The sequence below is a fragment of the Dendropsophus ebraccatus genome, chromosome 4, assembly GCF_027789765.1.
Source record: "Dendropsophus ebraccatus isolate aDenEbr1 chromosome 4, aDenEbr1.pat, whole genome shotgun sequence".
Taxonomy (NCBI): domain Eukaryota; kingdom Metazoa; phylum Chordata; class Amphibia; order Anura; family Hylidae; genus Dendropsophus; species Dendropsophus ebraccatus.
In genome coordinates this window covers 118,437,750-118,450,305 of record NC_091457.1, presented here as the reverse complement: position 1 = coordinate 118,450,305, position 12,556 = coordinate 118,437,750, and the positions used below count along the sequence as shown (strand labels likewise).

The 12,556-nt window shown below is 44.2% G+C and overlaps 1 protein-coding gene across 1 annotated transcript; it reads right to left on the bottom strand.

Moving 5' to 3' along the window:
• Positions 1-382: 382 nt before the first annotated feature.
• Positions 383-12,292, bottom strand: EIF4E3 (eukaryotic translation initiation factor 4E family member 3). The gene is made up of 7 exons (XM_069968771.1): positions 12,026-12,292; positions 7,550-7,622; positions 5,312-5,406; positions 4,541-4,601; positions 4,071-4,137; positions 3,831-3,986; positions 383-2,100 (listed from the first exon to the last, which is right to left on the bottom strand). The coding sequence occupies exons 1-7, from the start codon at positions 12,229-12,231 to the stop codon at positions 2,054-2,056; spliced, it is 705 nt and encodes a 234-aa protein (XP_069824872.1). The 5' UTR covers positions 12,232-12,292; the 3' UTR covers positions 383-2,053.
• Positions 12,293-12,556: the final 264 nt, after the last annotated feature.

Below are 12,556 nucleotides of genomic sequence, written 5' to 3'. Positions count from 1 at the left end.
CATGGTTGTGAGGAGAGGCCAAGTCCATTAGGGGTCACACCACATGGACCTGCACTCTGTTACTTTGAACACCAGGTTGTTCCATACAACTCCAGATACTTAATGAATATATTTATTGATGGGATTTATTTCAGTATTCATTTGTAGTGCGTTTATCTCCCATTAACAGCATGTAAAATGCTATAGATGGGAGACTAAAATTAAAGGGTTTATGGTCCCCTGCTCTTGCATGTAACCACGGGGGCCAGCGATTAGCCGACATATCCCATACAGTGAAATCAATGTGGCACTTCCACCAGATAATGCAGAGCAGCAGCTGGGAAGTGTGGGGTTTTGTCTGCTTACCTTGTACACCATATATACACTCCAGAACAAGGACAACTTGACTTAAGAAAATCTTTATTCACAATACAACTGAATACACATATATAGGCAGTTTATAAATATAGAGGGAAGGAAAGTAGATGGGAAAAAAAAAAAAAAAAAAAAAAAGTTTGCCAGAAGGATTAGATAAATTAAGATCTGATGGCTGATGTGGTGGTTGTCAGTGCAACACAAAAAAAAGTCCCCCATGGCACCCATAGAACCATTACATGAATATGTCTAAGTGAGCAGACAGGTGAAGAATGAGCCCACCCTACTTAACATACCGCTATTGTCTTTGTTAGCAGGCACGCTTCCAAGTTTGTTTCTATACATTCATAAAGCTAACCTTAAAGCGAACATTGCCCTATAACACCATTCTCTCTGGTTATAAATTAGAATGGCATCCAAGTTCTGAGCCAGTTCCTTCCTAGATCTGTCTTTAGGGTAGACCCTAAGAACTGGTGTTAGAAAGCAGACAGACATTCACTTTAAAAAATGGAAAATCCTACATCTTTGGTTCCACAAGATTTTAAAAAAGCCTGAATGGCCATGAGATGGACAGATTTCACTAAATGCCCTAACACTATTAACACTCAGACCGTGTATATTCTAGTGTTTGATAAGTATAGGCCTGCCCTGGCTGCGTAACATAAGAGTCAACATGAACTCTCCCAGGATAAAAATGGAAGGGGGGGGGGGGGGGGTCGTATAAGGCTACCCCCAATGAATCAAGAAAAAAAAAAATGAAACAGGGTGGGATCTATTGCAAAAGGAATTTGTAAGGCTAAATCTACTCACATACAACAAAGTCTCTATAAAAATATGGGGGTGGGGAAAATATTTAACACACACTCCACACAACTCCAGACTGCAGAATCAGACATCCCTTTCCCAAAATATGGGCAGCTTAAGAGACTGAACATCTAGCAATGATGCAGCCAACTACAGATTTGAACTATTTATGAGCAAATATGATATTGTATATTACAGTCCCTGTCTTAGACCACCTCTCCATGCACTGAGCAGTGCCCTATCTGGGGGGGGGATTAAAAGTACATCTGTGCTTGATAGGAATGTGCTAAAAGGGATAGTGGGGGTAATAACTGCATATGTGAGTTAACACATTCAGGGATACCGACATCTGCATTATGGTCTGTTAGCTTTAGCATATTACTGCAAAATACCACCAGGAAGGGACTGTCATTTATAAAACAGTGCAGAGCGACCAAATAACCAGCGCTCTAAAGAATGAAGCCATTTGTTATGGTTCAGACATATCGGGAAGTAAAAAATAAAATCCAGAGCAGCCACTGAGGACAGATAGCTACGCACACATCACCCTGAGTCGCTTAACACCTCTGCTTCTGGACAGACTAACAGTTTAGCATAGGGCAGCCATGTTTGATCTTTCAGCAGCAAAGCCATCATACAGTTTCAATGCGCATAAATGGGGAAGGGTGGGAAAAAAAAAAGCGTATTCTAAGTTTCCAATTTTGAAGCTGTTAAAAAGATATCTAAAAAGTGACCAGTGTAGTTCAGCAGAAAATAAAAAATAAGATCCTGTGCCTGGCCTTTCCTGTTCAGATATTAACGCTCACTGTGGCAATGGTGGGGCCCAGCAACACTGCATAAGATAAGACCCATCCGGAAGTTAAAGGGTTTACAGAAGGATTCTTGGAAATTCCTGCTAGTGTCTTGAACGTCCACCTTCAAATGCATGATGCTCTTCATGGGCTGCAAGACAGAAACAAGACTGATGTCAAGATCCCATCTTTAGATCTTCACTTATAAAATCTCCACAAACAGATACACAAGTATTGACTTAACATAAAGTGCACATAAGCTTTATCAAAAGGTCTGGATTTCAAACACTAGTATCACCTCCAAGTATTATTACGCATGTGGGGCAGTATGGTCTATAGCTGTATGCACAGCTTTACTGGAAGTGATGACTTGTACAATACAGCCAGCATGTAAGACACTCAGTATTCTCTCCCCTAGGGACCACATACTACAGACCGAGAAGTCAGAAGGTGGGAAACACCGAATGCAAGTGAAGCATGGACATCTCTCTCCATGTTGTCTAACAGTGAACTGACTAGTCCGTGGATTAGCATTTTGAACAGGTCACCCTTCATACTAATAAGTTCCTAGTTCATAAACCCCACAAATGGCTTCTTTAGACATGTCTGGCACACCTTTACTTTGCTCTTATAGCAATGTAGCAGTATTCCATTCAACCATAAGCGTAAGTAATGTCACCCAGTTTTAGTGCATGCTGTTATTTGCATTGGTTACAGACAGTGTCACTAAGGCAGGGCCTAGCATCTGTTGAACCCTCTGTTACAGAGGAACATTGATAACAGCACTGAGACTAGGTAAGGAAAAGCCCTGCCTTCGTGTCACTGCAACTGATGCTGCAAAAAACTGCACAGAAAAAAAAAAAAAATAAATAAAAATAAATAAATATATATATATATGAGTTGACAGTATCACTATAAGCTACTCCTGCCATTGCACTGTAAATTAACAATGCTGCCGCAATGTTAAAGTTCCCAGGATGACAGTCGTGCCCATGTCATCCCGGGAACTTACAGTCAGGACCTGCTGCTGACATTTCAGTGATCGCCATAGGTCAACAATGGAGCACTAAAGTAACACTACAGATTCTTTGTTCACTATCAGGTCTCAAAGAGATCACAGAGTCCCGATGGTAGCCATAGGCAGTGAGGACTTAGACGTTCTTGCTCTGGATGCCAGCAAGGGAGAGCAAGGGAGGATGGGCAGAGATTGCAGAAGTGCTTTTCAGGGTTTGTTATAACCTGAAAAGCAATGCTGCAATCTCTGCTGCTTTCACAAGCCCTCCTGAGATTCAAATCCATTACTGCAGATCGGTTCGGTCATTGCAATAGAATCTTCTATTTCAATGACAGAAGTGGGTTCTGTCATTACAATATGGAATTGGAATATGCTGCCAGCTTAGAGGCTTATGGAATCATTATGATCCCATGGCTGAAGTTCCGACATTTCACCTGAGAAAGTCTCAATCACCCATGGTGGTGAAAGGGTAAACATGCCTCTGTCACGAGAATCAGACAAATCTACATAACTTAAAGCCTAAATATAGTCTACTAATAACTCTGTTGGAGGAAGTTAAGCTTAGATATAATTGCTTCTTAGGTGTATTGCGTTTGGCCAAGCTCTGTTGCTTCATTGTATAATGAAGCAACAGTTTAGATCCAGAGTCCATTTTATATACATAACGATCTGTTTACAGTATTTTTTGTGAACAGTCTTGGCTCATGAACCAGGAAAAGCTCCCGGCACACACAAACATTCATACACTCCCCATGCAGCCAGCACAGTAGAGTGTACTTTGAGTATGTGCTGGGTTGGTAGGCATCAGCAAAGGTCAAGGACTTTAAAGTCTCAACTTAAACAAAAATGAAAACGCAGACACTTACGCTTATAAAATACAGCTTTAAAAGAAGTGTTTGGCAGAAGTTCATAGATTTTTTCTAGGACTGTTGCTTCACCGACAACTGAGGCATTTCCATTCCAGACCTGGACAACATCTTCACGGTCACGTACACTCACACTGACACCAATCACTTCATCATCTAAGTAAAAAGTAAAGAAATTAGGACCATTACATCAACCCAAAAGGGTCAAGGGAAGACTACACTCCCAATATGAATATTTACCTGTGGCACAGCGATCTGTAAACTGTTCACCAATAGTAGCTAGCAATAATTCCTTCCACACAAGGGCCTATAGGAATATATGTAAGCAGTAAATACCAGAGTGGGATTATTTTCTCAATTTACATTTTCTGACCTCAAACAATAGTATCATGTAATGGTGTGTTCACACAGACAGATTGAAGTAAAAGCCAGAAATGATTTGAAGAGAAGAAAACTCAGTCTTTCCTTTATGACTTGTTCTGTTTATAGTCTGCTCATGATAATTCTGTCTGTGTAAAGGCACCCAGATTCCATTTACAGTAGCACCAGTTACATTCGTAAACGTATCAGCACAATACCAACACCCCACGGTTCTACAGAGATTAACTTCAATTACCATAGAACCTGTCCAACATGGTACAAGGTATTGACGCTGTAACAAATGTACAAGTGCTCCTGGCAGTGAGACACCAACATTATAAGGTTTATACCGTGCTTTCTTTTGGGACTTTCATCTTCCATACTCCCCCTTTAGCGTTACTTTCTTCTTCCCTGAAAAACAACACAGACCATTCACTTTTGTAGCAGTATGCTTGGTGTTCTATTGAGACCACCATCTCTCCAGCTATATAAAGAACACTATGGTATCAATATGCAAGAGAAACTCCACTAAAATGCATCAGTAATCTCTCCAGTGTCCAGTAATTACCCTGGGGAAACTCACTGGTGCTGTGAATACCCACTCCACGTCACTAAGCTTCTGCTTCACTATGCCATGGTTGGAGCATTAGTGGCAGACAGCTCCCCTATGTCTATTGTAACATGCACTGGAGGAGACATTAGAGGTGGCTCAGTATTGCTAACACTGCTGCATACAGGACTAGGGCTTGTATAGTGGCCCCATAAGGTCTACAGATTTAATAAACACAGATAGATTGGGGGCTCAATCCTGAGACCCCTTCAAATTAACAGATCTATTCAGGTGATGTCACTTTCCATCTGGCAGGCCACATGTTTCATGCAGGTCTGTATATACGAACAATGTGCTGCAGAATGGAATGCAGAGCTCCCGGTATCATTCATTATGATTCCAGAAGCTGCAAATCAGTTTAAATGTTTGTGCTACTAAACTGACAGCCACACGGTTGCATATTTCGCAAGATCACAGAGGGTCTTCGGACAGATCCTGACTTATCTAAGCTTTTCACAAGTAGAATGTTTTTGTACGTGACACCAAGTTGTTTAGAAGAGCTGGTCCTTACCATAGTGGCTTTCTTTCGCCCCTCATTAAGTGGTAGCTACATCTTAGAGGTAGGTTTGTCACTGGGGGGATATTGTTATACACACTCCAGAAACTCTGAAACAGAAAGGAGATGTCAGGCATCTAGTAAAAGTTACAAATATACAGAGCCTCCCACTCCTGAATGTTCTGCAAACATTTTATCCCCCCCAATAAATGGGTATTCCAGTGGGGTCAAGTCATGCTACAAAGACAAATGCAAATTCAGATTTTCCTAAAGCCACCCATCTACTAAGACCCAGTCTTTTGCTAACAGGGATAGTAAGATTATAAAATAAAAAAATGTCTATCACTTAAAATAATGGAATGGCCCAAAAGTAGAGAGGAGCGAATTTAAAGCAATAAGTAAACAAAGTGCTTCACTATCTCTGCAATGCGCTTATCAGCCTGCTGCCTTGTAACTCAGTGCCGCTCCTCCACAGGTGCAGGGAAAAGCTGAGTGGATTGCAGAGTTAGGATCCTATTACACGGAGCGATTTTTAACGACAAACGATTAAAGATAAACAATCTCGTTTGCTATCATTTATCTGAAATCATTCCCCATATTACACAGAATAGTTTGCTACGATCGTCACTACATTAATTACTGCGATGGTTACCATGATGGTTTATTCCTACTGATCCCGGCAAAACAATGAACAATGTGCAATTACACGAAACGATTAGTGAAAAAATGTGGAACTTGAGCGAACGAATGTGGAATTACAGCGAACGGTTAACGATAATTTTAGGTTCAGATCTAATTCAACGATACATGAACGATTTTTTGATCGCTGCCTGCAATTACACGAAACGTTCGTTTATATTTGAACGATAACGATTTTTTGCACGATAATCGCCCCGTGTAATAGGCCCCTAAGTGAAGCACTTCGCTCAGTTATTACTGTAAATTTGCTCATCTCTACTCAAAAGTTTTAAAAATATTGACAAGTCAATGTATACTTATGATAACTTCAGTTATCGCATTTCACATTTGGAACACAAAGTAGGCTGGAACTGTTCCCATTACAGTGTTTATTATTTTTTTTTTTACATGCAAGTAGGTTACACACTGCCTGTACTCCCCCACCGGCATGTTACACCGTCAAGCTGGAGTCTTCAGGGGAAAAGTGCGATTCAATTAAGTTTATAATTTTACACTATGTGATAGGAGGCTGGGTCTTCATGGGCCCATAGAAAACTATGTGATCCCAATATGACATCACTGAGTATGATAAGAGTGATCTCTTGGACCTCCAATAATAAAGGGACTGCAGTCACTGAACACCAGCACCTCATTTACCAGGCTGTGCAGGGAACATTAGTTAAAGCGTAACTGTCATTTTTTGGAAAACATTAAATATCAACAGTTCAAGCGATTTTAAGAAACTCTAATAGGTTTTATAAACCAAAAGAGTTTCCTTCTGGACTGAAAAAGCAATTGCTTCTTGAGTACAGAAGGAGGCTTTTTTGGCTGATAAAACCTATTACAGAGTTTCTTAAAATCGCTTATACTACTGATTTCTGAAAAAAAGTTACGCTTTAAACGAGCTGCAGCACTACACCAGTAATGCAACCAGTTTGTTCTCAGAGGTCAGAAACCTACCAAAGTGATCTGAAGTGACATCACTTACATAATAGACCTTTAACGCTAAACTGAGCCAATTGATTTATAGGAAGGCCACAGAGTCAGAAGACAGCAAGATTGGATACAACAGTTATTTTGGTTCCCCTTCTATGCCATAGGGGCCAATTCCACGGAGCTATAATCAGCCGAGTCGGCCAATTATCGCTCGGTGGAATAGAGAAAACGATCAGCCAATGATCGTGTCATCAACTGATCGTTTATTTAGGCCCAAACCGCCATGGGCAGTGATTGACAGAGCGGTCTGACAGCCCAGGTCATGCTGTGATGCTGTGCTGCGGGACCCGGGGAGGAAGACTGAGCAAAGGAGAAGCCATGCTAGGTAATGTATGCTGTAAAGGCTGTAAGGACATCTGTAACAATGTCCCTGCAGCCCTCGCTTAACGATCGGGCCATGGAATAGGCCCAGTAAACGAGCGCCGATCTAGCAGATCGGCGCTCATTTACAGTGTTGATCGGGCCCGTGGAATAGGGCCCAAAGAGTAAAGTGAATACAGTCATGACTGCCAAGTTACATCTCAGCAGTGAAATACTTCAAGAAGCAGTCTGCCACTTGCACCCTGATGCCAGTTATACCTGGATTGTGTGCACGGTGTAGATTTTCTTCAGGTTGGATTCGCATTCTGCTGCAGTTGTTCCAGGTAGAGACCTGCAGGGAGAACGCAGCATTTAACATACATGTCTGCTGCAATAGAAAAGTCAAGTCACCGATACCTAAAATTATCCCAAGAATAACTACACATTTTATGCCTCTCAAAACCAATTCTGACACATTGCAAATCTCATCAATAGCCATACAGCTGCGGGGACCACCGAGGCCAACCGTTCATTCCATAGACAGCAGCCCATTACCACTGATGGTCAGCCACCAAGCCAAGGGTGGATATCAGATTTACAACACCTTGAGTCACCTAAGGTTTAACCCTTTCAGGAGCTCTTGAGAAGCAGTCATTGGAAGAGACCTCTTAGAATTCGATGATCAACACATCAAAACAATTATATTAGCAAGTCACATCTTCCACTAGCTAGCCCCCAAAAACTAAAACCTAAAATGAATCATGTTGCCTGACTGCCACATGATCCCTTCCAGAGCTGCAGACTTGCTAAAGGCCCTATTACACAAAGCGATTATTATCGGCTGGATTTGTCTTGTGTAATAGAAGGCTGAACAATGTCGGCTGATTACAGTCGTTTGTCTTTAAACATGTTAAAAGACAAACAATCTGCTGCCATCGCTCCACGGAATAGGAGCGGCTGCCGAAGACCGTTGCTATCTTCCATGGGCTGCCCGGACAATCTAGTGATCACCCGGGCAGCCTCCCTGCACTTACCCGCTCGCTGCGTGTAATAGCGCCGGCAGAGAGCGGGAAACGAGGAGCAAACTAGCGCTGACAGCACTTATTTGCTCCTCTGTCGCCCCATGTAATAGGGATTATGAGCAGTGTTGAGCAAACTTGCCAAAGGGTTTTGTGTTCTGCAACGTTATCTGAACCCTTGAAGTTGGATTCCCCGCTGATGCAGAAGGGTGCCGCCCTAGAAAACCCTGGAAAACATGGCTGTATCACATTTTTCAGGACTCCTTAGGGTTGCATCCAACTTTGCCAGAGACCGGGAGCTAAATGCTGAGCGTTCTTGTTCCGCCACACGGCCAAACCCAGACAACTTTCTGATGTTGGCTTAGCACCACTTAGTCTAGCAAAATAGTACACGCATAGAGAGTGACCAAACTTATCAGTACCTTTATGCAACACCTTTATTCAGGATGCAGATTGTGTTGGCTTTAGTCTAGTTAGGACTCGACTATGGATGTCATGCTCCTTAACTGGTATACGTTTCATGGCAGCATTAAAGGAGGGACTCCAAATAATACTATCACAGATGACAAGTATATAATCCTGTTTAGAGACTGCCACAAATCTGTCATTCATAAAAGTCACAGAGCAGGAAACAAAGGTAATTATTTTAAAGATCTCATCCTCCCTCTGCACAGTGCCATCAGGCTTGTAAATAATATACCAAAATCCTAGCATACCCTGCTGATCAAGGAAGGGGCTCTGCAGAAATTACCCCTGTATTATAGGTCATCAGTGTGGGAAACTTGTGGCCCATCAAGCATGATGGGAAATGTAGTTTTGCAACAGCTGGTGGGGTGCAGGAGATATATATATCTTCCAGTTGTCCTATATTGTTCCTCTATTACACAGATGAGGTAGTGTCCATCCTGTGCACACAATGCTATTCTATTCTTTATTAGACTTCCACCTCCTCACTGGGCATAAGGGGAAGACACCTGGGTGCACTCGATTTCCTTATTCCTACCAACAACAATGACCAGGCTGGATGCAGTCACAACAGGTAAGGACGAAAGGCCAGCCACATAGACAAGAGCTCACAGGTCAGGAATGTTATGACTCCTGACATGACGGGATCCCATTATGGGTACACCTTACGGACTGCCCTCTTGACAGCAAGGTTAAACATACATATGGTGCAGTCTTGTTGACTCTATAATACCTGTCCACCGATTGTGTGTGATACTACACAAACCGAGTCTACACAGAGGTTCGTGAATTGTGGAAAACTATAAGGGTGCGCTCACACCTACAGGATCCGCAGCAGATTTGATGGTGCAGATTTGATGCTGTGTTCAGTTATTTAAATGGATCGGGCGGCCGGCTGGAGCGAGCATATACTTTACCTGATCCTGGCTCCAGCTTGCTGAAGACACCGGGAACCGCCGAAGCTGGGATCAGGTAAAGTATATGCTCCGGTGGCTGGGGGGTTAACAGGGTGGGCTGGGGACAAACTCGCAGCAGGGATGTATATCCCTGCTGAGATTTTGTCTGCCATTGAAAGAACAGGGCCAGCAAGTGGGTTTGTACCCTTAATGAACATTAGTGCAGTCGCAATTACATACAAAGGCCTAAAAGCCTGGAGCAGAGACCCAGCAACAGCTCTGTGCAAGATCCCAGTACTCAGACATTCAAGGGACACTAACAAGGTTGCTAGAAAACATAGACTATTCCTTTACTGTAGCACATGCAGTAGATACTACAGACTTGAGCTGTACTGTAGTGAGAAGTTGTAGCTTCTCATCCTGTAAGTGATCAGGCTACAAATGGCAGAGTGGGAATCAGTAGAAATGTACTGACGCCACAGCAGCAGACACGTCCCATACCTGACAACAGTGCAGGCATGTGGGCGACAGCCAAGCGGGGGCACACTGGCACTCAGACTTCATTAACCCTAGTGGACTGGATAGCTGCCCTCAGTAAGTGGGTTATTTTTGGACAATATATTTATACACTCAGATCAGGATATTTCAACATAGTTTTCAAAGACCTTTGTCTATCACCACAGACTAGTTAGGGGGCATTCACATGTTCTGTAAATACAGTCTGTGCTTGGAAGATGTGCTACAGACTGGATTCATGGACCTCCTGGTATCATGTATCATTATGATTTCAGGGGCTCCAAAACCGTTTTAATGTTCATACTACTGTACTGATACAGCTGGGCGGCTTTTTCAGTACCTTAGCGCACACTTAAAAACTGTTTCAGTGGTCACAGAATCAGTGATAGCAGGAGGTCCGTGAATCCAGCCAGTAGCCCATCTTCCATGCAAGGACTGTACTTCCATAACATGTGAACGCCACCTCAGGGTCGGCCCACACTGTGCTAAAGGGGGTTTCCAGAACAACCCAATCATTTACCATGTCAAGTTTTCCCCACAATGCAAAGTTAGTAAAAGCATATATGTACAGGAGAACAAGGGTGCAGTTTTCAAATAAAATAATCTATGTCCCTGTACAATGTTTCCCGGCATGGATACGATCACTTCCTGGTTTCCTCTGATCTGCGCCCCGGTTGTTGCTGTACACACAATCTCCTATGCTTGTAGGTACAGTGAAGACCAGCGGCCAACACTAATGGGACAGATAGGGAGACAGTACGTGAACCGAACAGGCCTGACCTACTGTAGTGGATGCCTAAGGGCGTGTAACCTGGGGCAACAGGTCTTCAAAACAAAGCAGGGACACAAGGGTAAGGAGCCTCTCGCACATTACATAGGCTGCCTGCAATTGCTGACAGCACTACATACCCATTCATTTAAACAGCAGCATTCCATACATGTTACAGGTCTGGGATCTATTGAGTATTAAAGAAAAAAGAAAACAGGCGGGTTCTTGTACACAGCTCACTATTCCCTATTGCATAGGTCTATGCTCTACAGACGCTCCTCCATAGTGCCACCTGTAGCTATAGGTCTGCAGTTACAGACAGAACATGTGAATGTAGGGGCTAACCCTCCAACACATGAGACCTATACATCATTATGGGAAGACCCCCATAACAGGGAGCAGGCCCTGATGCAGAGCACCACAGTATGTGTCAGCATCACAGTGACTGGGCCCTCACACCATGGAGACCACAGCAGATGCGTTACTATGAGGAAAGCTATACATATAGGGTATAAGTTTAAGACCTGAGCTATTACTATTATAGCCTGATAACAATGGCGGCCGGGAGCCAACCACAGGGGACAGACAATGGGGGAGATTTATCAGACATGGTGTAAAGTGACACAGGCTCAGTTGCCCCTAGCAACCAATCAGATTCCGCCTTCCATTTTTCAAACTATCTTTGAGGAATGAAAGGTGGAATCTGATTGGTTGCTAGGGGCAACTGAGCCTGTGTCACTTTACACCATGATAAATCTCCAAAATGCCTAAAACCGCAGCCAAAGAGTTATAATGTGAAAGTAGCTCTGGACATGGGCGGCAAAGAGCAGAGAGGGTAATGTCCCCTGCAGGCGGCACAGGGTGAGAGGGTAAACACCGGGGGAGGGGAGGCACGGCCGGCAGCACAGGGGGGAGGCACGGCCGGCAGCTCAGGGGGAGGATGTCACCGCCGCTCCCCTCCCCCCTCACTCACCGACTATCCGGCGGATAATACACAGCGGGCTATGGGGTGCCCCCCGGCTCAGCTCCCAGTCACACAGAGCAGCGCACCGGCTCCTTCTCCCAGCCTCCCCAACAACCTCCGTCCTACCTGTCCAGCCAGAAGGTCCATGGAGAATTCAGCGGGATGCCGTCACTATCCGGGCCCTGCGGCAGCTCCAGCCCGGTTATCTCGGTCCGGTGATGGTTGAGGTGCAGCTGCTCGTCGCTGTCAGACTTGAGCTGCCGCCGGTCCGGACCCGCGGGGAGCGCCATCTTCCTGTGGACGCGCCGCTTAAGCTCCACCCCTGCCAACATCGTCACCACCAACGCCGCTGCTGACTCACTCACCTGACGCGGCGCACGGCTCTGCAGCTATAGCAACCCGGGCGCGTGACGTCACCGCCCTCGCCGCTTCCTGATTGGAAGAGGCGGGAGAATAAAAATTTGGGTCGGTGATAGGATGGGGAGGATGACGTGGCACGTGTTGATTGGCTCTCGTTCGGTCATCTAATTGCATCCTCATTTGCATGTGTGTGATGTAAATGGCGCCTGTGTTGTCTGCTGATTGGGATCATAAACAATGGATGGCTTCTGTAAGGGGGCGGGGCTATAAGAGGGGGAGGGAAATGTGTGTGTGATG

Coding starts and splice junctions, on each gene's coding strand:
- EIF4E3 (XM_069968771.1), bottom strand. CDS start 12,231: ATGTTGGCAGGGGTGGAGCTTAAGCGGCGCGTCCACAGGAAGATGGCG. Junction 4,602..5,311: donor GGCGAAAGAAAGCCACTATG/GTAAGGACCAGC, acceptor GTTGTTTTTCAG/GGAAGAAGAAAGTAACGCTA. Junction 4,138..4,540: donor AAGTCCCAAAAGAAAGCACG/GTATAAACCTTA, acceptor ATATTCCTATAG/GCCCTTGTGTGGAAGGAATT.